At 44.1% G+C, this 27,107-nt stretch overlaps 1 protein-coding gene across 3 annotated transcripts in view; it reads left to right on the top strand.

Moving 5' to 3' along the window:
• The window catches only part of cerkl (CERK like autophagy regulator), a 272,030-nt gene that overhangs the window by 72,651 nt on the left and 172,272 nt on the right, over positions 1-27,107 (top strand). For 2 of the 3 annotated variants that reach the window (XM_070875803.1, XM_070875801.1), the window contains exon 2: positions 2,808-3,050. The exons of the other annotated variant lie outside the window; for it this stretch is intronic. In XM_070875803.1, coding sequence (XP_070731904.1) covers positions 2,808-3,050 — 243 coding nt within the window. The remainder of the gene's footprint in view (positions 1-2,807; positions 3,051-27,107) is intronic. 3 annotated transcript variants of the gene reach the window in all.

Here is a 27,107-nt window from a genome sequence, read left to right as displayed (position 1 = left end):
CAAGTCTCGGGCTTAGCTGCAGCAGAGGAAAAGAATGACAATCCTCTGGAAGATGCTCCCTAACTCTTGAAAGCACCAGCTCAAAAATTAGCACCCTGCTTACTGTAGAGTCAATGCCTAATTTAGTTTGAGCACTGGGACCAAAGGGATTCCCTGCAAAAAATATTCTGCCTCTCCTCAAGACTCTGCTTTCTATTTTATGAAACCATTTATTATCCTGTACTATTTCTACCCTGGTTTCCATGGTATTAAGTCATTTAGTTGTCTTTCATGTAGAAAGTTGTGAATAAAGTCTGAATAGGGAATTTCATTATTTTATCTGTTACATTCTCAATGAAGTCAAGGAGGTTTGTCACAGAGAAGTATTCCCTTCTAAATCCATGATAGCTACTTCTTGCTATTAAATTATTGTTTTCCATGTATTCTTCCAGATTACTCCTGAAAATGGTTTCCATTATTTTGCGAGTTGCTGTTAGATCAATGAACCTGTGACTGTCGTAGTCTAATTTGTCATCCTTTATTTAAAATTAGGTGCTGACAAAGGAGTACTTCATGACCATTGTCATTGCCCTGCTAATTTCCTTCCTTGTCTCCTAGGGAATGCCATCTGGCCAATGGGATTTGTTAGTTTTAAATCCCTTAATTTATTGAGTACTTCTGCTACACTGATTTCTAAATCCTCCAGGATATTAGGTGTGGTACAAAAATTGGACAGCAAGTTTGTATTATCCTCTTTAGCAGATTCTTCTAGAAAATACTAATTTAATATTTTATCTTTTATCTTTTAATTCCTCTTTATTCTTTTACTGTTACTAGCAGACTTCCCATGACATTGGTGACAGTAAATCAGCAGAGTCTTGGGGATTCTGATGGCCTTCCACTGTAATACTTTGGGGGGTAGGGGGGGGGCGGGGAAACCATCAGAGCCCTCGGGAACATGGCAGAGACCTGATTGCACTGAACTGGGTATCTACCATTTCTGGGAGTTTCCTGGCTGCGTTATATGAGGTGGAAAGTCAAGCTTATATGATCCAAATGCCAAATATTTTTTCTTCAATTTAGATAGCTAAAAAATTACTTTGAAAGTAAATAGAACTAAACTAATCAATTTTGCTTTACACAGATATGAGTGTGAATTAAAAGTGTTAATCTGCAACTTACTTTTGTTTATGCTGGAATTGCAAAAATAATTTTGGCATTCGGTTCATATAAGCTCGGCCTTCCAGTACTTGACTTCATCAAACCTAGCATCCAATTTCATTTGTGACTACACTTCCTTACCTGACAGATTATTCCAGATATTTATGTCCCAGTTAATTTCTATTAATTCAATCTTCCTTCCTCCCTCCGACTCACCCTCCCTCTCTCCCTCCCTCCTTCTCTCTGTCTGACTATCTTACTAAAATCAAATATTTTTTTCTAGTCCTTGCAACTTTTGATTGCCAGATTATCTCAAAATGTAAACATTATGTGGCCACTAGTTCTGATAAAAGCATTGTCATTCTCTCTGCATAGATGTTGCCTGACCTGAGTATTTACAGCATTTTCTGTTTGTATTCCATATTATGGATGTTCTGCTTACAAGAACAAGGCCTCCTACTGGGGCAGTGTATGTTTCACTAGTACTGAATACTATAAAGAATAGTAACTGAAAGCCTTGTTTATCCAGTTCCAGGTCTTTTACTTGTGCGCTTTGTATGATGTGAAATCTTGCAGTGGCAAAGTGATTACATTAGCCTTACAAGAAGTTAAATGCATTGTCAACCAGTATTAACAAAACACAGATTAACTTACTCTTCATCCCATTTGTTTGTGTCACCTTGCGACTGGGTGTGGTGTTTCCCTATATACAACAGTAATTGCACCTCAAAAGTAATTCATTGCTCGTGAAGTGCTTTGAGACATTCTGGGGTCATGAGTTGCTTTATAAATGAAAGTTCTTTCCTTCTGGGAAAACAAATAGCTAAAGGTAGCAATATTTACAGAAATGAAAACAAAATCAATGAAATATTGCAGAATGGTTTCTATAATGTAATGCTTATGAAAGGCTTAACACGCAAACTTATGACAAATTTGCATAGAAGCATAGGGAAAGAGCAGCAAAATGGGATTGGATGGTTCAAAACTGAAGTTAACACTGTCACAGGAAAAGTGGGCTGAATGATCATTTGCTGTGCTGAAATATTTATGATTTTGTGTATTATTAACTGACTAACTATAGCAATATACAATAGGTGTACAGACTCTGCTACCACTTGCGTAACCTGTATGCAATGCAATTTAAGAATTAAACAGTTATATAAAATGTACAGTATATCAAATGAATACGCAATCATTATACAATTCATACAAGTTAAATAATACTATATTATTTCAGTTATTTATCCAACCTCCTGCTCCATCCCAGCCTGAACCCTCTGTTTCCCACCCATCTGTTTTCATGTGTGAATGTGGTAGCAGCCTGTGGTCCAACATGATAATCACTGTACATGTTGACTGCCATCTTGCTGTATGTTCTGGGCTTTAAAAAGGCAAAAGATATAAACTGAATAATTCAGTAAAGCAACCCGTGTGAAATACAGAAAAGAAACATGAGAGAATAGAGACTTGCAGAAATATGGGGAGAAGCGGTGAAAGTGTGAAAGACAAAGAATTGAAGACAGAGAGACAGACAAAATAAGAATGGGAAACCAGCAGGAAGACCAATGTGACCAATGCTATATGAGATGAAATAATATAAACGATGACTTACTGATCTGTAAATGGCAAAATGTCTTCATGAGAGTGATGCTATATTTTTGATACAGGTGATGATAAAGTGATTTCTCAACACAAGGCAGAATTTGTGGAGCTGAAAGAAGTGTTTGCTGTAAAGATGAAGCGTCGACGATCTGTGGGACAACAAAAAGGAGGAACTCTGTTAGGAATCACCATCTTTGTGTGTATTAACAAGGGAAAAAATAAGCTCAAAGACCGTGCTATTCATCTAAGCAATTTAAGTGAAGACCACTGTAACATTTGGTTTAAATATTTGAAAGACATTCTGAATGGTAAGTGAAGAGACTTGTTATGACAAAGATATATACTTAGATATAAGTTATGACCGAATTATTTTGATACATTGCCCATTTACATATTGAGTTGGCCAGTTTTAGAAAATGTGACAAAATTAAATATATCATAGCTGTAGCATACTTTATTCACTCATCACCAAAGCAGAGGAGATTTGTAATGGTTATGTAAATATGTTCCTTTCTGGCTGTTCATATGGTAGAATTTCATGAAAATTACCAAATCAAGAAAGTCTCCTAAAATACAGCTTATTTCATGATTCAAAAAATCTACAGTAATGCTGATATGTTGTTGTGCTTTTAGATTCTAAATTCAGTGTGTACTATATAAAACATTAGTTCAACAGTTTGCAGTCTATGAGTTATGAGTCCCTGCGCAGAGAAGGTCAATACAGCTGTGTTCCCTTATGCACTCCGCGCTCTTTATTCTGGCTTCTACCTAAAGCTATTGCTTCACTTCAGAATAATACTTGCTAATCATACAATCCTAGAATGATCCAGCACAGAAGGTGGCTGTTCGGCCCATCGTGCCTGTGCCGGCTCTTTGGTAGAGCTGTCCAATTTGTCCCACTCACCTTTTTCCCCACAGCCCCGTAAATTTTTTCCCTTCAAGTGTTTATCCAATTCTCCTTTGAATGTTACTATTGAATCTGCTTCCACCATCTTTTTGGGCAGTGCATTCCAGATCATAACTCACTGCATTAAAAAAAAAGTGTTGACTCATATAATCTCTGGTTCTTTTGCCAATCACCTTAAATCTGTGTCCTCTGGTTATCGACCCTTCTGCCACTGGATACAGTTTCTCTTTACTCTATCAAAACCGTTCATGATTTTATTTTGAAAAAACCTCTATCAAATCTCCTGTTAACCTTCTCTGCTCTAAGGAGAACAACCCTAGCTTCTTTTCAGCTCATCAGCTGCTGAAACTCTTATCCATACCTTTGTTACCTCTAGACTTGACTATTCCAATGCACTCCTGGCCGGCATCCTAAGTTCTACCCTCCGTTAACTTGAGGTCATCCAAAACTCTGCTGCTCATGTTCGAACTCACAGCAAGTCCCACTCATCCATCTCACCTGTGCTCGCTGACCTACATTGGCTCATGGTGAAGCAATGCCTCGAATTTAAAATTCTCATCCTTGTTTTCAAATCCCTCCATCGCCTCGCCCCTCCCTATCTCTCTAATTTCCAGCCCTACCAACCTGCTGAGATCTCTTGCGCTCCACAATTCTGGCCTCTTGAGCATCCCCAATTTTAATCGCTCCGCCATTGGCGGCTGTGCCTTCAGCTGCCAAGGGCCTAAGCTCTGGAATTCCCTCTCTGGACCTTTTCTCTTAACTTCTCTTTCTTTAAGATGCTCCATGAAACCTACCTCCATCTGCCTTAATATCTCCTTATGTGACACAGTGTCAAATTTTATTTGATAACACTCCTGTGAAACGTCTTGGGACGTTTTACTACATTAAAGGTGCTATATAAATGCAAATTGTTGTTTTTCTCCAGTCTCCACATAACTGAAGTCCCTCATCCCTGGTACCATTCTAGTAAATCTATTTTCCATCCTCTTTAAGGCCTTGGCATGACATCCTTTCTAAAGTGTAGTCCCCAGAATTGAACACAATACTCCAACTGAGTCCTAACCAGTGTTTTATAAAAGTTTAGTATAACTTCCTTGCTTTTGTACTTTATGCCACTATTAATAAAGGATCCTGTATGCTTTGTTAACAGCCTTCTCAACTTGTTCTGCCCCCTTCAAAGATTTGTGTGCATATACCCCCAGGTCTCCTGCACCCCCTTGAAAATTGTACCATTTAGATCATATTTGCCTCTCCTCATTCTTATACATCACTTCATGCTTCTTTGCGTTAAATTTCATCTGCCATGTGTCTGGCAATTTCATCAGTTTGTCTATGTCCTCCTGAAGTCTGTTACTGTGCTCCTTACTGTTTATTACATTTCCTAGTTTGAGTCACCTGCAAACTTTGAAATTATGCCCTGTATACTCAAGTCCAGATCATTAATATTCATCAAAAAGAGCAGTGGTACTAATATCGATCCCTGGGAACACCACACAATGGGCTCAAGTTTCAGACCCCCGCTAGAACGGCGCACATCGGAGACAACGCCTAATTTGTAGAACAGAAATTGTGCCAAATATTTACCTCGCTATTCTTCTCCGATATCTGTAGGCCTGTTTCCAGCTCGGTGCGATGCAACAGGAGCTGCTGGGGGCAGAGCTCACAGCCCTGCGCCAAAAACAGTGCCGGCAGCTGCGCGTGTGCGCAGTAGCTCCCGGCCCTCCCAGCGCGTCCTGTCTCCGGGTGACGACTCTATCCCAGGCCGAAGGGACGTCGCCCCTATCCCGGGCCAAGTGGCCTGACACCTCTTACCTCATCGGCGTCGGGGCCCGCCCGGCATCATCTAGGGGCGGGCCGCCCGAAGTCCTCAGCGGTGGCCTGGCTTCTCAGTGCGGGCGTTGGTGGCAGCGGGGCCCGCTCGCCCGGCATCTCCTGGGGGCAGGCTCCGCCCGAAGTCCTCTGCGACGGCCCGGCTTCGTCGCCGTCGGCGGGTCATGCCCGCCCGCCCGGCATCTCGCTGGGGGTGGGCCCCGCCCGAAGTCCTCCGTGGTGGCCCAGTTTCCACGTCGTTGACGGGGCCTGATCAGCCTCCCTCCCCCCCTCATTCAACGCTTCGCCCTCTGCCCCCCCTCCTCTCTCCACCACCCCCCCCCCCCCCCGCCCCGTTCAGACCTTCTCCCTCCGGTTCAGCCCTTTCCTCTGCCCCTCCTCTCTATCACCCCCCCTCTTCTACCCCCGTCCTCTACCCCTCTCCTCTACTCCCCCTCCACTACCCCTCCCTCCTCTACCCCCTCTCCTCTACCCCTCTTCCTTTACCCCCCCGCCACTCCCCCCAACTCCCCGGCCACTCCGCGCCCCCCACCACTCCGCCCCGCGACTCCCCTCCTCGCCCCCCTGCCCCCCCTCCTCTTCCGCTCCCCCCCCCGCCACTCCCCCTCCGCCACTCCCCCTCCGCCACTACCCCTCCTCCTCGCCCCCCTCCTCCTCGCCCCCCCCTCCTGCTCGCCCCCCCTTCTCTTTCCCCCCTCCCTCCTCTTAACCCCCCCCCCCCCGCCAGCTCCTCTCTCCCCCTCCCCTCGCTGTCAGAGACACTGACAGAGACAGAGAGAGAGACATGGGGGTGGGGAGGGCGCATCCCAGCACGCTGGTGGAGGGCTCCCGGTGCTGCAGTAGATAAGTAGAAACTTAATTTTTTATTTTTATTTTTACATTTTTTTTTTTTTTTTCCATTGATTTATTGGTTAATTTATTGATTTATTTATCATTCATTTATCAATGATGGCTCATTATTTGTAAAAGTGAAGTGTTTAATGTTTGTAAACTTCCCTCCCCCCACCCCTCTCCCCCATCTCTCGTTCCCTGCGCCTGATTTATAAGTGTAGGCAAGATTTTTCTGAGCGTACAAAAATCTACACTTACTCCATTCTAAGTTAGTTTGGAGTAAGTTTTCGCTGCCTAAACTTGCAAAACAGACGTAAGTGGCTGGTAACACCCCCCTTTGGAAAAAAAAACCTGTTCTAAAACGAACTATTCTAACTCACTAGAATTGGAGCAAACTCAGGGTGGCCAAGACTGGGAATTAAACATACAGGGGTACCTGACGATTCGGAAAGATAGACAAGAAGGGAAAGGAGATGGGGTAGCTCTTTTAATAAAGGATGATGTCAGGGCAATTGTGAGAGAAGATATTGGCTCTAATGAACAAAATGTTGAATCATTGTGGGTGGAGATTAGAGATAGTAAGGGGAAAAAGTCACTGGTGGGTGTAGTTTATAGGCCCCCAGATAATAACTTCACGGTGGGGCGGGCAATAATTAAGGGAATAATGGAGGTATGTGAAAAAGGAACGGCAGTAAACATGGGGAATTTTAACCTACATATCGATTGGTCAAATCAAATTGCACGGGGTAGCCTGGAGGAGGAATTCATAGAATGCATAAGGGATTGTTTCTTAGAACAGTATGTTACAGAACCTACAAGGGAGCAAGCTATCTTAGATCTGGTCCTGTGTAATGAGACAGGAATAATAAACGATCTCTGAGTAAAAGATCCTCTAGGAATGAGTGATCACAGTATGGTTGAATTTGTAATACAGATTGAGGGTGAGGAAGTAGTGTCTCAAACGAGCGTACTATGCTTAAACAAAGGGGACTACAGTGGGATGAGGGCAGAGTTGGCTAAAGTAGACTGGAAACACAGACTAAATGGTGGCACAATTGAGGAACAGTGGAGGACTTTTAAGGAGCTCTTTCATAGTGCTCAACAAAAATATATTCCAGTGAAAAAGAAGGGCGGTAAGAGAAGGGATAACCAGCCGTGGATAACCAAGCAAATAAAGGAGAGTATCAAATTAAAAACCAATGCGTATAAGGTGGCCAAGGTTAGTGGGAAACGAGCAGATTGGGAAAATTTTAAACAACAGCAAAGAATGACTAAGAAAGCAATAAAGAAAGGAAAGATAGATTATGAAAGTAAATTTGCGCAAAACATAAAAACAGATAGTAAAAGCTTTTACTGATATATAAAACGGAAAAGACTGAGTAAAGTAAATATTGGTCCCTTAGAAGATGAGAAGGGGGATTTAATAATGGGAAATGTGGAAATGGCTGAGACCTTAAACAATTATTTTGCTTCGGTCTTCACAGTGGAAGACACAAAAACCATGCCAAAAATTGCTGGTCACAGGAATGTGGGAAGGGAGGACCTTGAGATAATCTCTATCACTAGCGGGGTAGTGTTGGACAGGCTAATGGCACTCAAGGTAGACAAGTCCCCTGGTCCTGATGAAATGCATCCTAGGGTATTAAAAGACATGGCGGAAGTTATAGCAGATGCATTGGTTATAATCTACCAAAATTCTAGGGACTCTGGGGAAGTACCAGCGGATTGGAAAGCAGCTAATGTAACGCCTCTGTTTAAAAAAAGGGGGCAGACAAAAGGCAGGTAACTATAGGCCGGTTAGTTTAACATCTGTAGTGGGGAAAATGCTTGAAGCTATCATTAAGGAAGAAATAGCGGGACATCTAGATAGGAACAGTGCAATCAAGCAGACGCAACATGGATTCATGAAGGGGAAATCATGTTTAACTAATTTACTGGAATTCTTTGAGGATATAACGAGCATGGTGGATAGAGGTGTACCGATGGATGTGGTGTATTTAGATTTTCAAAAGACATTCGATAAGGTGCCACACAAAAGTTTACTGCAGAAGATAAAGGTACGCGGAGTCAGAGGAAATGTATTAGCATGGATAGAGAATTGGCTAGCTAACAGAAAGCAGAGAGTCGGGATAAATGGGTCCTTTTCGGGTTGGAAATCGGTGGTTAGTGGTGTGCCACAGGGATCGGTGCTGGGACCACAACTGTTTACAATATACATAGATGACCTGGAAGAGGGGACAGAGTGTAGTGTAACAAAATTTGCAGATGACACAAAGATTAGTGGGAAAGCGGGTTGTGTAGAGGACGCGGAAAGGCTGCAAAGAGATTTAGATAGGTTAAGCAAATGGGCTAAGGTTTGGCAGATGGAATACAATGTCGGAAAGTGTGAGGTCCTCCACCTTGGGGAAAAAAAACAGTAAAAGGGAATATTATTTGAATGGGGAGAAATTACAACATGCTGCGGTGCAGAGGGACCTGGGGGTCCTTGTGCATGAATCCCAAAAAGTTAGTTTACAGGTGCAGCAGGTAATCAGGAAGGCGAATGGAATGTTGGTCTTCATTGCGAGAGGGATGGAGTACAAAAGCAGGGAGGTCCTTCTGCAACTGTACAGGGCATTGGTGAGGCCGCACCTGGAGTACTGCATGCAGTTTTGGTCACCTTACTTAAGGAAGGATATACTAGCTTTGGAGGGGGTACAGAGACGATTCACTTGGCTGATTCCGCAGATGAGGGGGTTACCTTATGATGATAGATTGAGTAGACTGGGTCTGTACTCGTTGGAGTTGAGAAGGATGAGGGGTGATCTTATAGAAACATTTAAAATAATGAAAGGGATAGACAAGATGGAGGCAGAGAGGTTGTTTCCACTAGTCGGGGAGACTAGAACTAGGGGGCACAGCCTCAAAATACGGGGGAGCCAATTTAAAACCGAGTTGAGAAGGAATTTCTTCTCCCAGAGGGTTGTGAATCTGTGGAATTCTCTGCCCAAGGAAGCAGTTGAGGCTAGCTCATTGAATGTATTCAAGTCACAGATAGATAGATTTTTAACCATTAAGAGTTACAGGAAGCGGGCGGGTAAGTGGAGCTGAGTCCACGGCCAGATCAGCCATGATCTTGTTGAATGGCGGAGCAGGCTCGAGGGGCTAGATGGCCTACTCCTGTTCCTAATACTTATGTTCTTATGCTCTTAAATGCCGAGAAGTGCAATTTCTAAGATACTCCATTTTAAACTAGTTGCTCCAAAAAAATAGGAGCAACTCGAGCCGAAACTTGACCCCATAAGTTCCCTCCTGTCTGAAAAACAACCGTTTACAACTACTCTCTGCTTTCTGTCCGTTGGCATATTTTGTATCCGTGCTACCACTGTCCCTTTAATCACATGGGTTTTAATTTTGATGATAAGTCTATTATGTGGTACTTTGCCAACGCCTTTTGAAAGTTCATATACACAACATCAACTGCACTACCCTCATCAACCCTCTCCGTTACTTCATCAAAGAACTCAATCAAGCTAGTCAAAAATGATTTGCCTTTAACAAATCCGGCTGACTTTCATTTATTAGCCCATACTTTTTCCAAATGTCAGTTAAGTTTGTATCGGATTATTGTCTCAAAGTTTCCCCACCACCTATATTAGGCTGACTGACCTATAGTTGTCGCGTTTATCCCTTTCCCTCTTTTTTAAACAGGGGTGTAACATTTCCAATCCTCCAGTTCATTGGCATTCCCACCCCATATCCAAGAAGGATTGGAAGATTGTGGCCAGAGCCTCAGCAATTTCTTCCCTTACTTCCCTCAGTAACCTTGGTTGCATCCCATCCAGACCGAGTGACTTTTCTACTTTGAGGACTGCCAATCTTTTCAGTACCTCTTTATCTTTTTTTATCAGATCCAATATCGCTACTGGCTCTTCCTTTACTGCTACATTGGGAACATCCTCTTCTCTAGTGAAGACAGATGCAAAGTATTCATTTAGTACCTCAGCCATGCCCACTGCCTCCACAAGAATATCTCCTTTTTGGTCCCTAATCAGCCCACCCTTCCTTTGACCACCCTTTTACTATTTATATTTTTATAAAATACTTTTGGGGTCCCTTTTAAATTAGTCACTAATCTATTCTGCTACTCTCTTTGCCCCCCTTATTCCCTTTTGTAGATCTCCTCTGTACTTTCTACGTTCAGCTTGGTTTTCTGTTGTATTATGTACCTTTCATTTGTCATAAGCCTTCTTTTTATGTCTCATTTAACCTCTATTTCTTTAGTCATCCAAGGAGTTCTAGCTTTGGATGCCTCTCTTTACCCCCTCATTGGAATGTGGCTCCTCTGTACTCAAACAGATCTCCTCTTTGAAGACTTCCCATTGTTCAATAACTGGTTTGCCTACCTATTTTTGATTCCAATCCACCTGGTCCAGATTTCTTTTCAACTCACTGAAATTAGCCCTCCTCCAGTTAAGTATTTTTACTCTTGATTGCTCCTTGTCCCTATCCATTACTATTCTAAACCTGATGACATTATGATTACTGTCCCCAAATGCTCTCCCACTGAAATGTACTTTAATTGCCCTACTTCGTTCCCTAGAACTAGATCCAGCACTGCTTCCTTCCTCGTTGGGCTGGAAACAAACTGACCAAGTTTTATTGTGTTTGCCAGGCAAGTACTCCTGATGTAGTAAAGTTCCTGGAACGAACCAACTGTGGGAATGACGATGAAAAGTGCATCAGGTAGTGGGTTGGCAGGGAGGACTGACTCAGCAAACAGGGTTTCAGGAGGAATGGCCTAAGCCACAGAATGGTAGAGAGGAATGCATCAGGAGTGTGGTTGTAGAGAGAAATAGAGTTATTAGACACAGATGCATAATTGTTAGCAGTAAAGGAGGTTGTGAAATTATCTGACTTCATAAAAGGGGATACCAATATTAAAATATATTGAAAAAGACTTCACTAGTTGTTCTCCCAGGGAAATACTCATGAATAACAAGAAAACTTTATTTGTTTTTTTTTTACATCTGTGAACGGCACAAATGAATTTAATCTAGTTCTTGTATAAAGATAAGTAAGCAGTCATGCAATTTATAATAGATAAGCTGTCTCTGCCTCCAGATTTTCTGAATAAAAAGATAAATTGAACCGTGTCCTTGAATAAAAATAAGTAACAAATGTACCGTGAAATATTTACTGAACATTTTCTTTCTCAACTATTTATCTACTTCCTTTTTAAAAGCTACTGTCATCACCCATAAGTCACAGAATATGCTGTTTTATAACAATCAGGAAGTTATCAACCAAGTGTAATGAGGAAAATATTACTGGAAGTACATGCAACACTTACAGGAAGTGCATGCTAATTTCAGTATATTAGAAGGGTGCAACTAACTCGGCCCAGGAAGGCAGCAGGCTGGCCGATGCGGGAGGCCACTCGGCCTGGGCTAGGGGCGGGACAACGCACCGGGAGGCTACTCGGCCTGAGCTAGGGGCGGGAGCGATCAAGCTGGCCGGCATCGTGATTCAATGGAGAGGCTGCAGCAAGAAAATCAACGGAGAGGCTGCAGCAAGCAAATCAAAGGAGAGACCTGTGGGGTGGGGGGGGTTGGGGTGGCGTGGGGGGGAGGAAGGGAGCTGGCAAGCATCGGGAGCCACAGAGAGGAAAAGGCTGCAATTCAATGGCAAGGAGGGGGGGAAGAGAGATCACAAGACTCAAGGGGGGGAGGAAAGAGGATAGAGGATAGAGAGGTCACAAGACTAAAGGGGGGGAGGAGGAGGAGGAGGGAGAGAGGTCACAAGACTCAAGGGGGGGAGAGGGAGAGGAGAGGACAAAAGACCTTTGGGTGTGGTCCATCCATATAGACCTTGAGGGGAGAGAGAGTGAACTTCCAACCTGTGTTGCCTGCTTTCCTGCTGTTTTGACCTTTGAAAGTTTAACTTTAAGTATAGGGGCAATACTGACAATGCCATACCTTCTGCAAACGTTCCGCATCATTGTGCTATGTAGGAGACAATTGATTCATCACATCAGGAACATCAGAGCCCATAGGCTGCTGGGCAGGAGGCCTTGTCCACGTCGGCAATTTCGAGTTGGGTGTTCGTACCTGCACCTGAGTGATGCAGAATGTGTCAGAAGGCTGCGTTTCCGCAGAGAAGTTGTCCGTGAGATCTGTGAGTTGTTGAGACATGACCTACAACCGAGAAGCAGCAGATGGACTGCTTTGTCAGTTGAAGTGAAGGTTACAGCTGCACTTTTATTCTATGCCTCCGGATCGTTTCAAGCTACAACTGGAGATGTGTGTGCCATCTCTCAACATACAACACATGTCTGCATTTGCCAGATGATGGCTGCACTGTATACGCAGAGGAATGACTTCATAAAGCCAGACGGAAGCTGACCATTAATACAACATGTCACACATTATGACGCGCAGCATCATAGAGAGGCCATTGGCATCTTGAAACAGCGTTTCCGATGCCTGGACCATTCCGGAGGCTACTTGCAATACTCCCCTGAGATTGTCGGTCAGTTCACTGTTGTGTGCTGCATGCTGCATAACTTAGCCATCATGAGGCAACAGCAGCTAGTAGTGGAAGAAGACCCACTTGCGGTGAGAGTGGCTGATGATGATCATTTGGAAGATGCAGGTGACGAGCAGGAGGAGGTGGTGGAAGAAGATGATGACGAGAATGAGGGAACCGTGCAAGTGCCTGAGGCTGGAGCTCGATGTCGGAGGAGGGCGGGCCATCGTCCTCCTTTAACAATTGGTCGAGCCTTGCGCCAGCAGCTCATCCGTGAACGCTTTACTGATGTCTGAGGGCTCAGTGACAACTATGCCGCGTGGACATGTTTATTTTTTGGAGCTGTTCCGTAATGTTGTGTTGTGTTAATGGAACATGATTCAGTTTTAATGTAAAATATATTTTATTCAAAAGTTTACAATGTACTTAACTTTACTGTAATAAAATTATTCTTGTATCAAACTTTACTTTAATATGACTCTTTAAGATCACTTAAAAACTTTAAGATCACTTAAAGTTGTAAATTTACATAACTTACAAAAAACTTTCAATTTGAAAACAGTTACAAAAGTAACATCAACAACAACAGCAGCAAAGAAAGGCTGCACCCATCTCTCATTCCCCTTAGTCTAACACTACCTGCCGCGCTTGGTCCTGGACTCTCTACCACCCCTGCCCACAGGCGGTGGCGCAGTGTTTTTGGGCTTCGTACCAAGCTTATTCCTGCTAACATCTTGTTTAATGTGCACTTCTTGATGGGTAGGGGGGCGGGTCAGGTGTTAATGTGGAGGGCCCGGCTTGAGTCTCTCCAGAGGCTGGTGTGGGGATTGCAGTGGGAGTGGTAGTTGATTCTGATAATGGGAGCATGGTCTGGGTGTGTTCCCTTATTGCAGCAGCTAACTCACACATGCCCTCCCTCATGCACCCTGACAGTGTCTCAGCGGACTGAAACATTCCCTCCCTTATGGCCTGTGTCATTGCCAGTGTCGTCCTTTCCACTACCTCTGACATTCCCTCCCTCATGGCCACTGTCGTCCTTTCCACTACCTCTGACATTCCCTCCCTCATGAACACCATTCCCTCACTGATGTTCCCGAACATCGTTCCCATTTCCCTTGCCATTGCTGTTACTTCTCCCGACAGTCCCGCTACCTCACCACTCATCCCACTGATGGTGTCCAGGAGTGATCAGGTAAGGTCAATGTTCTCCGCACTCAATGCCATGAACTGAACCACATCTGTTGCATCCTGCATCTCAGGAGAGCGTGGTCGATTTTCTCCTTCCCCTCACCCTGGGTCTGCCTCGCGGCATCGCAGTGGGAGGCGCAGGCTCGGACGGTGGGGCCCTGGGTGCGCCTCGCGGTATCCCAGTGGGACCTGCATCCTCAGACGGTGGGGCCCTGGGTGTTACTTGCTGCATCCACTACTGGGACCCGCAACCTCGGATTGTGAGAAACCAAGGAATGTCCCACCAGAACTCAAGCCACTAGTCATGGAATGGGTGAAACCAAGGAATGTCCCATGACTAGTGATTTGAGTTCTGGTGGAAGGGGCTGGCAACTCTGATAACAGCACATTCTCCAAATTCAGTACATAAGTGGTAGCTGCATCCAGCTGACCCATCTCAAATCTTCCCTGCCTTCCACCCTATCACAGACCTTCCCTTTTGTTATTTCCTCCCCCTTTCAGTGCCCCCTGCACTTCCTTAAGCATCTATTACATTTCAAACTTTTGCCAGTTCTGACGAAGGATCATCGACCTGAATCGTAAACTCTGCTTCTCCCTGCCTAATCCTCTGAGATTTCCAGCTTTTTCTGTTATTATATCAATGTGTAAAAGACTAGTTAGGCCACAGCTGGAGTACTGTGTACAATTCTGTTCACCATTTTACAGGAAAGATGTGATTGCACTAGAGAGGGTATAGAGGAGATTTACGAGAATGTTGCCAGGGCTGGAGAATTTTTAGCTATGAAAAAAGATTGGATGGGCTGGGGTTGTTTCTTTGGAACAGAGGAGGCTGAGGGGAGACTTAATTGAGGTGTATAAAATTAGGGGGGCCTAGATAGAGTGGTTAGGAAGGACCTACTTCCCTCAGCAGAGAGGGCAATAACCAGGGGGCATAGATTTAAAGTAATTGGTAAAAGGATTAGAGGGGAGTTGAGGAGAATTTTTTTACACCCAGAGGGTGGTGGGGGTCTGTAATTCGCTGCCTGAAAAGGTGGTGGAGGCAGCGAATTACAGACCTCATTGCATTTAAAAAGTACTTGGATATGTACTTGAAGTGCCGTAACCTATAGGGCTATGCAACAAGAGCTGAAATGTGGGATTAGGCTGGAAAGCTCTTTTACGGCCGGCACAGACACAGTGGACCGAATGGCCTCCTTCTGTGTTGTAAATTTCTTTGATTCTATTCTATGATCTATTGAAATTAGCAATGATATCGAAAGAGTCCAAAAAACACTGACATCGTTCTTGTGCTTGATGTCAGGTGCGTGTTTTTAAAATAATAATCTGAAATGCCCTTTAGAAGGGCCAATGGTGGTATCAAAAAAAATTTTGGTAGTATTTTCATTAAAAAAATCTTCTCTTTTCATCTGGGCTAGCAAGGCCTAAAGCATGGGAGTTGAGGATCAGAGCCAAGAGATGAGCTTAAATGGCCTAGTAAGTATTATTTAAATGGGAGCTGGACCTCGAGGGATTGGGGCTGCCAAAGAAAATGACTGCTACGACTGAACTTGGAGCAGAATTGTGTAGGAACTGTGGGAGATAAAGGTAGATCGGCAGATGGAACAATATTTGGAATTCGGTCTAAACAGCCTACTAAATGCGACCAAAGCTGCCAAATAATGTGGCCCAAAAACTGAAGAAAGAGGAAGATTGGGACCAGAACAAATGTAGAATGGCAGGTGGACAGTTGCAAATTGAGACTAAATGGGCCAGTAAGTTTATTAATATTTTCTAACAGGGCCAGAAGCAAGATAAGGTGGTAAAGCCTAAATACAAGTATGGCTGATCTGGGACTCCGAAGAAAGGTGCAGATTGGGTCAGAGACCGGATCAACTTGGAGGCAGGGAGAGCATGTAGCACAGCGGTATCTAGTATTCAGAGGTCTGCACTGCTATTTGACCCTGAGATGAGCTTCTGCCCACATATGGGGACAGTGTGTCTAGTGACAAGGAGGAACTGAAGGATATCCTTATTAGGCGGGAAATTGTGTTAGGGAAATTGATGGGATTGAAGGCCGATAAATCCCCGGAGCCTGATAGCCTGCATCCCAGAGTACTTAAGGAGGTGGCCCGAGAAATAGTGGATGCATTGACAGTCATTTTCCAACAGTCTATCGACTCTGGATCAGTTCCTATCGAGTGGCGTGTAGCCAATGTAACCCCACTTTTTAAAAAAGGAGGGAGAGAGAAAACAGGGAATTATAGACCGGTCAGCCTGACCTCAGTAGTGGGTAAAATGATGGAATCAATTATTAAGGATGTCATAGCAGTGCATTTGGAAAAAGGTGACATGATAGTTCCAAGTCAGCATGGATTTGTGAAAGGGAAATCATGCTTGACAAACCTTCTGGAATTTATTGAGGATGTTTCCAGTAAAGTGGACAAGGGAGAACCAGTTGATGTGGTATATTTGGACTTTCAGAAGGCTTTCGACAAGGTCCCACACAAGAGATTAATGTGCAAAGTTAAAGCACGTGGGATTGGGGGTAGTGTGCTGACGTGGATTGAGAACTGGTTGTCAGACAGGAAGCAAAGAGTAGGAGTACTTTTCAGAATGGCAGGCAGTGACTAGTGGGGTACTGCAAGGTTCTGTGCTGGGGCCCCAGCTGTTTACATTGTACATTAATGATTTAGACGAGGGGATTAAATGTAGTATCTCCAAATTTGCGGATGACACTAAGTTGGGTGGCAGTGTGAGCTGCGAGGAGGATGCTATGAGGCTGCAGAGTGACTTGGATAGGTTAGGTGAGTGGGCAAATGCATGGCAGATGAAGTATAATGTGGATAAATGTGAGGTTATCCACTTTGGTGGTAAAAACAGAGAGACAGACTATTCTCTGAATGGTGACAGATTAGGAAAAGGGGAGCTGCAACGAGACCTGGGTGTCATGGTACATCAGTCATTGAAGGTTGGCATGCAGGTACAGCAGGCGGTTAAGAAAGCAAATGGCATGTTGGCCTTCATAGCGAGGGGATTTGAGTACAGGGGCAGGGAGGTGTTGCTACAGTTGTACAGGGCCTTGGTGAGGCCACACCTGAAGTATTGTGTACAGTTTTGGTCTCCTAACTTGAGGAAGGACATTCTTGCTATTGAGGGAGTGCAGCGAAGATTCACCAGACTGATTCCTGGGATGGTGGGACTGACCTATCAAGAAAGACTGGATCAACTGGGCTTGTATTCACTGGAGTTCAGAAGAATGAGAGGGGACCTCATAGAAACGTTTAAAATTCTGACGGGTTTAGACAGGTTAGATGCAGGAAGAATGTTCCCAATGTTGGGGAAGTCCAGAACCAGGGGTCACAGTCTGAGGATAAGGGGTAAGGACCGAGATGAGGAGAAACTTCTTCACCCAGAGAGTGGTGAACCTGTGGAATTCTCTACCACAGAAAGTAGTTGAGGCCAATTCACTAAATATATTCAAAAGGGAGTTAGATGAAGTCCTTACTACTTGGGGGATCAAGGGGTATGGCGAGAAAGCAGGAATGGGGTACTGAAGTTGCATGTTCAGCCATGAACTCATTGAATGGCGGTGCAGGCTAGAAGGGCTGAATGGCCTACTCCTGCACCTATTTTCTATGTTTCTATTAAGGATAAAATAGCAGCACATTTGGAAAGCAGTGACAGGATCGGTCCCAGTCAACATGGATTTATGAAAGGGAAATCATGCTTGACGAATCTTCTGGAATTTTTTTAGGATGTAACTAGCAGAGTGGACAAGGGAGAACCAGTGGATGTGGTGTATTTGGACTTTCAAAAGGCTTTTGACAAGGTCCCGCACAGAGATTGGTGTGCAAAATCAAAGCACATGGTATTGGGGGTAATATACTGACATGGATAGAGAACTGGTTGGCAGACAGGAAGCAAAGAGTCGGGATAAACAGGTCCTTTTCAGAATGGCAGGTAGTGACTAGTGGAGTGCCGCAGGGCTCAATGCTGGGACCCCAGCTCTTTACAATTCTCATTAACGATTTAGATGAAGGAATTGAGTGTAATATCTCCAAGTTTGCGGATGACACTAAGCTGAGTGGTGGTGTGAGCTGTGAGGAAGACGCTAAGAGGCTGCAGGGTGACTTGGACAAGTTAGGTGAGTGAGCAAATGCATGGCAGATGCAGTATAATGTGGATAAATGTGAGGTTATCCATTTTGGGGGCAAAAACACGAAGGCAGAATATTATCTGAATGGCGGCAGATTAGGAAAAGGGGAGGTGCAACGAGACCTGGGTGTCATGATTCATCAGTCATTGAAAGTTGGCATGCAGGTACAGCAGGCGGTGAAGAAGGCAAATGGTATATTGGCCTTCATAGCTAGGAGATTTGAGTATAGGAGCAGGGAGGTCTTACTGCAGTTGCACAGGGCCTTGGTGAGGCCTCACCTGGAATATTGTGTTCAGTTTTGGTCTCCTAATCTGAGGAAGGACATTCTTGCTATTGAGGGAGTGCAGCGAAGGTTCACCAGACTGATTCCAGGGATGGCTGGACTGTCATGTGAGGAAAGACTGGATCAACTGGGCCTTTATTCACTGGAGTTTGGAAGGATAAGAGGGGATCTCATAGAAACTTACAGGATTCTGACGGGACTGGACAGGTTAGATGCGGGAAGAATGTTCCCGATGTTGGGGAGATCCAGAACCAGGGGACATAGTCTTAGGATAAGGTGTAGGCTATTTAGGACTGAGATGAGAAAAAACTTCTTCACTCAGAGAGTTGTTAACCTGTGGAATTCCCTGCCGCAGAGAGTTGTTGATGCCAGTTCATTGGATATATTTAAGAGGGAGTTAGATATGGCCCTTACTGCTAAGGGGATCAAGGGGTATGGAGAGAAAGCAGGAAAGGGGTACTGAGGGAGTGATCAGCCATGATCGTATTGAATGGCGGTGCAAGCTCGAAGGGCCGAATGGCCTACTCCTGCACCTATTTTCTATATCTGCACCTATTTTCTATATTTCTGTATCTGCTCCATCACGAAGACTGTTACTTCTATCTTTGTAACATCGCCCAATTCCGCCCCTGCCTCAGCTCATCTGCTGCTGAAACCCTCATCCATGCCCTTGTTACCTCTAGACTTGACTCTTTCAATGCTCTCCCATCTGGCTTACCATCTTCCAAAAATGGTGCTCATCCAAAACTCTGCTGCCCATATCCTAACTTGCACCAAGTTCCGTTCATCCATCACCCCTGTGCTTACATTGGCTCCGTCTGGCAAGGTCTTGATTTTAAAATTATGATCTTTGTTTTCAAATCCCACCATGGCCTTGCCTTTCCCTATCTTTGTATCCTCCTCCAGCCTTATAAGCTTCTAATCTTAAGATCTTGGCACTCCTCCAGTTCTGGTCTTCATACGCATCCCTGATTTTAATTGCTCCACCATTGGCAGCCATGCCTTCAACTGCTTAGGCCCTAGAATTTCCTCTCCACCTCTACTCCTTTAAGACACTGCTTAAAATCTACCTCTTTGACCAAGCTATTGGCCAGCTGTCTTGATATCTCCTTATGTGACTTGGTGTCGAATGTTGTTTGATAACACTGCTGTGAAATGCCTTGGGACAGTTACTACATTAAAGGTGCTATATAAATGTAAGTTAATTTTTTGCTTTTTAAGTATTACTACAACTGTTAGCCCATTGTCATAAAAGGCATTACTAAATCCCTACACAGGAAATAAATATGACAAATAGAAAGTTTCAAGAATTTTAGTATATAGATTTATTTTAAAATGAGATGAGCATGCTGAGAGCATTTTCCTGATCTAGAGTTTAGAAGTGCGACAAAGAAAATTGATTTCAAAAGGGAAACAGGTCGACCATGAATGGAAAGTGGTCATGAATAAGTCACCTTGTTCATAACTTGAAAACCTTACAATTTTTGATATATTAATGACTTGGATGGGAAATCATGAGCAAAATCTCTAAGATTATACCAAAATAGGAGGTGGGGAAATGAGGAATTCTATAAGCAGATTTTGTGTTAGATTTTATTTTTATTTAGCTGAACCACAAGGTGGCAGATGCAATTCATTGCAGATAAATGTAAAATAATAATTATAGAAGCAATGAAACAAAAGAGTGCAATCAGTAATTTATGTTAAATGGAACCATGGTACAATGTGCAATAAACAGGAAAGACTTCCAGCTATAGTAGGTGCTTAACAAAAGTTTAAAAAAAGGAGCAAATATAGTTACTCGGTTGCATTCATGGAGGGATGGAATACAAATCAAAAGGTTGCATTGTTATGTATATGTACTGAGGGAGTGCTGTATTATTGGAGGTTCCATCTTTTGAATGAGACATTAAATTGAGGTCCCGCCTCCCTTCTCAGGTTGATGTAATGGGTCCCATGGCACTATTCGAAGAAGAGCAGAGTAGTTCTCAGTGTTCTGCCCAATATTTATCTCTCAGCGAACCTCACCAAAAGAGATGATCTGGTCATTTATCACAATAGTGTTTGTAGAAACCCTGCTGTGTGCAAATTTGTTTGTTTAAATTACGACAGTGACAACAATTCATATGTCCAGTCCCCAGTTCCCACCACTTACACTGTCCATGCTTATCCCGGGGCAGCCATCTTTATCGGACAAAGTACACTAACAATTTGCCATTACTATTGAATTCAATTACAAAGATGGCAGTTTCAACACAATGGCCCAGACTTTGCTCTCAACAGCAAAGGCACAGTGCTCGCCGTTCACCTCGCTGATAGCTGCCCAGAGTTTTTTGCAGGCTTCTCAGCAGAGATTTCCTCTAATGCGGTGTCTTTTTCAGTGTGGCACCCTCTATTGGGGATCTGTGGTGTCTGTGAACAGGACAAAAAAACAGCGAGGCTCTTCAACCAATCAGATTGAAGAATCCTCACTGAGACTCGCAGAGTCTAAACCAGGAAATATACATTTGCTTTAAATGATGTACAGAAATCGAAATAGTGAAATAAAGATTGGGAAGTATAGATGGGATTAAGGGAGAGAGATAAAAGGGAGAGACTGAAATTTAAAAAAAAATTTAAAATGTTATTTAAAAAAAATCTTCAACACTAATGTTCTTAGTGAATGAGACGCCACACTTGTAAAATTAATTTTCAGGGCCAGAGAGATTGTTCAGCAGTAAGTATCACTTACCACACCATTTTAAAAACTCACTCACTTCTGAATGCACCAGCCCTAACTTTTTCAGCTATTTTTAGTGCACACGTGGGCAAGTACAAGAAGTTCATGCTGTTGCAGTAATTTCAATGCTGAGTCTATCAGAGGGGACTGCAACAATACATCCTGTGGGAGTATCTTTGACAGCGACTTCCTGATTTCTACGTTTAACTATGCATGTGCGGACGGCAGAAATTGCTGTTCAATTTACCCTGTAATAATGGTGAGTGCTAATAGCCTTAATATTGTTATTACCACAAAATCCGGGCCATTAAGTGGGCCAGCTTTTTCAGGCAAGTTTTTGGCACGTCATTAAAGTAAATTAAGTGCTGTTAACTATTTACCTAAGCAGCTGAGCACCTTTGAGTGCTGTCCACCCCGTTTTTAATGCCCCAGGAACAGTTGATTGAAGTTGCTCAAAGTTTTCACTTTCCGACTGCCGTAATTATTAACAATTTGAATAGTTACTGAAGACTTCAGGCAGCTTCAATCAGCTGTTCACTAAATATATATGATCTGTTGGTGTCCATTTAAATAAATTATTTCTGATTCTTGGATTGATTTAGCATTCTGCAATATAGTCCCCAAATTGGAGATCCTAATCCTTACCTCTTCAAAATGTTCAGCACTAGGAAGTCCAATAGATTTAGTGTCCACTGTATTCGCACGAAAGTACCTGCTGTACGCAGTGAGGACTATTTCACTAGCTGTGAAGCATTTTAAGACGTTGAGGACGTTAAAGGCGCTGTATAAAATGTAGTGGTTATGTTATTGAACTAGTAATCCAGAGGCGTGGACTAATAATCCAGAGAACGTCAGTTCAATTACCGCGAGAATTGAATTAAGTTTTAAAAATATTGAATTAATAAAGCTGGTATCAGTAAAAGTGGCCAGGAAGCTGTTAGATTGTTGTAAAAACCCAATTGGTTCACTTATGTCCTTTAGGGAAAGAAACTTTATGTCATTCCCCAGTCTGGCCTATGTGTGACTCCAGTCTCACACCAATGTGGCTGACTCTTTTCGTCTTAGGCAGTCCCTCGGAGTCGAGGATGACTTGCTTCCACACTAATATGAGTTCTCAGGTTACTGATGCGGGACCGACAGTCTCTGTCACAGATGGGGCAGAAGGTGATTGGAGGGATGGGTGGGTAGGTGCTTGGGTAGTCGTGCGCTCCTTGCGCTGTTTGCCTTTGGCTTCCGCGTGTTCCCGGCGAAGAGACTTGAGGTATTCAGCGCCTTTCCGGATGCTTCTCCATTTTGAGCGGTCTTGGGCCAGGGATTCCCAAGTGTCGGTGGGGATGTTGCACTTTTTCAAGGAGGCTTTGAGGGTGTCTTTGAAGCGTTTCCTCTGCCCACCTGGGGCTCGCTTGCCGTGTTGGAGCTCTGAATAGAACGCTTGTTTTGGGAGTCTAGTATCGGGCATGTGGCCCCTCCATCGGAGCTGATCGAGCGTGGTAAATGCATCAATGGTGGGGATGTTGTCCTGAGCGAGAATACTGACATTGGTGCCTATCCTACCAATGGATTTGCAGGATCTTGTGCAGGCAGCGTTGGTGGTACTTCTCCAGTGCTTTGAGGTGCCTGCTGTACATAGTCCATGTCTCTGAAGCATATAGGAGGGCGGGTATCACTGCTGCTCTGTAGACCATGAGCTTGGTGCCGGGTTTGAGGTCCTGGTCTTCAAACATCCTCTTCCTCAGGCAACTGAAGGCACATGAAGGCGGTATTGAACTTCGTCATCGACATCTGCCCTTGTTGACAGTAAGCTCCCGAGGTATGGAAAATGGTTCACGTTGTCCAAGGCTTCATCATGGATGACTCTTACCTGCCCTCTAAGGTAGCCTAACAAGCCACTCAATTGTATTAAACCGATATCAGCCATTCAAAGCCATGAAGGGAACTGTAGCATAGTGGTAATGTTACTGGACTAGTAATCTAGAGGCCTGGGCTAATGACCCAAGGACAAAAGTTTGAATCCCATCACATGGCAGCTGGGGAATTCGAATTCAGTTAAATAAATCTGGAATAAAAAGCTAGTATCAGTAATGGTGACCATGAAACTACTGGATTATCATAAAAACCCATCTGGTTCATTAATGTCCATTACGGAAGGAAATCTGCTGTCCTTGCCCCGTCTGGCCTATATGGTCTAGCAAGCCAATCAAGGGCAATTAACAATGGGCAATAAATGCTGGCCTTACCAGCGATGCCCACATCCCATGAACGGAAAAAAAAGAAGGTCCACCACCATCATCATGGTGAGCAACATGGATAATTCTGGTATTGGGGATTTAAATTATGACTCAAAGGCCAAATTGGATTTGTTATTTTAGAAAATATGAATTTGGAGATGACCTAATTGAGGTTTTCAAGATTATGAAGAGAATTGACAAATTCGATCCAGAAAAATTATCCACTATGATGAAGGGCTCACAAGTTCAAAATTAGGAAGTTAGGACTAAAAGGAGAAATCGGGTGGAACATGTCACCCAAAACATCATAAAGGTAGAATAACTGATCACGGAAGGTCAGTTAAGAGAACTGTACCAATTGCTTCACAAGACAATTCTATGCATTTCATTAAAGATGAAGGATTGAGAGATACTGGCTTGATTGCGCCTAAAAATGTTATGTTCTTAGAGCTATATACCCATACTTGGAAACTCTAGCTCAGAAGCTTTCCTGACATACCACTGGGGCTTCAGTTTCAACTGTCAGACAGAACTCTAGCTATTCTGACAAGGCTATCCAAAGAGTGAGGCACCAGCAAATGGGTTGAACGTGAGATCAGAAACTTTGGTGTCTCTAGTGATTATTATTTTTAAATGATTCTTCTACAGGTGAATCAAGTGCAGTATCTGCTCACCCAACCTTCCGCATCTACAGTCAAGAGACTCTAATTATTGTCTCTTGAGATGTTCAAGATTTCTTTCATTATCAGGAAATAAAGACTCAGCTGTGACTGTTGTAATTAGAAGAATGCACCAAATGGTATCCCCCATGTGATTGTAGCTGTCTCAGCATCTGCGCTTCTCATGCCGACACAGTGCCTGTTAACATTGGTTTTGACCTTAGCAAGTTGCCACTAATAACTTGGTTAATCCTGATGGGCTTCACCGGTTTATCAATTCTAAATCAATAAATCGTGATTCATTATCATCAGCAACTTGTGATATCTGCCTCTGAACCATTACCTCACACTAGTGATGTTCTGGAGCCTAATGCTGCCCTAGAGACTTCACTGGACCCTGAAGGGAACTCTTCACAGCCCTCAGTTGACGACAAGTGTTATTGAGCCAAATGGGGCTTAAGTACAGTAATTCCTTGTTAGCCTGGGGCAAACAGAAGACTTTCCCTCTTCAACTGCCCCTTCCCCCAGACTGGAATTTCCAGGGGTTTCTGCACGGGGTGAAATTCTGGCAGAACTGGGTTCTGTCCTCCTCAGCTCGGTCAAACTGGACACCTTTGTAAAATGAGCAATGCCATGGAAAGTACAATCATATAGTGGTATCTAAGCTTTTCTCTTCATGGGCTGCATAAATGAATGCCATGGAGTTTCAGGGGCAACAAGTAGGGCCCAAAATTGGTGAACTTGCCGTCCATTGCCGCCGACATTCCTCTTCAACATCTGCCCAGAGCCACTTTTGACGTGGTCTGGAGCGGGTGGGAGGGGAGAGCCACCGGGAAGCACCCGCCAACATCAGCGCACAGCCGAGTAGCGTAAGTGGATTCCCGCCTGCCGAGATCCGATATTCATGCGGGCTGGAGTCGGGGGGTGGACTACTGGCTGGAGGCTGGTCTGTCCTCAACAGTAAGTAGGAAGATTGTGGAAAAAAGGTTAGTGAACATTTTTTTTTTTTGACAGCTACTTACCTTGATGGGGTCCCCTGAAGGTCCTCCGATAGTTAGATTTTTTGCTAATGTTTTTTTATTTTTAGGTCTTCGACCCTCCGTGGGCCCGACTCCATCCTCGATGGCAGTTGGGCGGCAAGTGCCTCTGCTGCGGAGAATGAGAGCTCTCACCGGCTGCTGCCCAGATTGGCGGCACATGTCCCTCATTTGCCACCCACCGACCTTCGAGGGACCTTGGTGATGAAAATCCCATCCAAAGAACCGTCAGATACCTCGTAGCCATCAGCGGTCCTTTGGGTGGCATTTGGGCGGGCGGAGGCCTTCATCAATTTCGGGCCCATAGAGTTTAAACTAATTATTTAAATCCCATTTATTTTGCATAAATCTCATGTTGCGTATAGTAGCAGATCATCATTTTCTGATTTAGAGTGGGGCATCTGCACTTACAAGCCTTTACAAAGCTCCAAGCCCACAAAATTTAAACAGGACAAACAGGTAAATACAAATAGTGCTGAGTTGCCTGGGCTTCAAAGGCTTAAGGTAGGGCTTGGGAGCTGTAGGTTAGAACATCCTATCACTAATATATGAAAAACGCACACAGACACCACGTTTCAAACATAACACTTGGGACTATAAATTGCATAATTAGCTCAATGACCAGTTTTTGGGCGATAATTGTGGCTTTTAATTCATTTTAGCACCGGAATACTGCTATGGCAGGACGTCGCAAAATTCAGCAAATAGTGACCAGCGATAGCGGTGGCGGTAAAATCCAGCCTTGCACTACTTCATTGCCGGAGTCGAATTCAACAATCTGGAAAAAAAAACTAACTTCTGCGCACGCACAATTTCTTTTTGCTGATTTTCTTTTTCCAGTTTTTTTCCCCCTGCGATTCTGGTCAGGTGTCAGGGTGTGCCCACGTATGCGCTGTCCACCCAGACGCAGCTAGATGATTATAGTAGACAGAGGCCAGGAAATTTAATTCTGATGCCAATGAAGCACTGATCACAGGAATTGAAAGTAGATGGGGGGAGTTTAATAGGAGGGGTTGAAGTAAACCCCTCCTCCCACCCCACCCCCCCCCCCCAGCCGTTATAAGGAGATGTATTGCTGAGGAGGTCTCCTCAGTTGATGACATTCGTAGCGACCACCAGCAATGCAGAAAAAGGTCGATGACCTTAGCAGGGTCATGAAAGTAAGTAATATTTTTATTGATGCACTCCTTAATTACCTAAATTGTAAATCTGATACATGTTACGATAGGTAGGCTTAGTGTTGCACCTTATTTGCCGTGAATGATCTTTACACATTATTAAGACTGCTTTTTGACATCTTAAAAGATGTTTCTGCACGTCGATGTCTTCCTCATGAACCATGTGCAACTACCAAGGCCATTAAATAGATGGCTGTATTAAATGCACACAGTATGGTATAAGTGCTTTGATGGCTATCTGTGTGTGCCACAAGAGCAGAAGGACACTCTAGTAACCATTCCCATTGTCATTTGTGCAGGAAAAGTTGTCCCACAATCGCCGCGAGCAGCAACACACCGGCCGTGGTCTGCCAGAAACGCATCCATTAACAGATCTGGAGGAGAGAGTGGCTGGTTTAATTAGTACCTCCGAGAGGTCAACTACTCATGCGGGTGCTGAGTTCCGAACTGACGGTAACTCCTGCAAAATCCCTGGGCTGGGTTGGGGCAATGTGATGCAGTGTCTGGACTCGGGTTCGGGTAATGTGATGCAGTGTCTCTTGACGACATATAATGCAGTAGTGGTGGTCTTTCAAATAAGCCTGCGATATGTGACCTTACTCATGTCAGCTTGCCTCCTCCCCTGCTGCTAACCACTCGCCTGTTGTTTTCTATTTTGCAGGTGAAGATTCTGAGGCGCCACATCCTCCTATGCAAGCCTCCACCTCAGCCCATCATGTGTGGGTTGAGGAGGAAGATGAGGGCCGTGTTGAGAACCCTCCACGGGAGGAACAACATCATGAAGCGACGGAGGGGGCGATGCAGTCAGCACGAGCTTTAGCTGCGGCTATGAGTTTCTCGGAGGAAGCCACATTCACAGGCTT

This window comes from Pristiophorus japonicus, chromosome 3 (assembly GCF_044704955.1).
Source record: "Pristiophorus japonicus isolate sPriJap1 chromosome 3, sPriJap1.hap1, whole genome shotgun sequence".
NCBI classification, from domain to species: domain Eukaryota; kingdom Metazoa; phylum Chordata; class Chondrichthyes; family Pristiophoridae; genus Pristiophorus; species Pristiophorus japonicus.
This window is presented reverse-complemented; position numbering and strand designations above follow the sequence as displayed.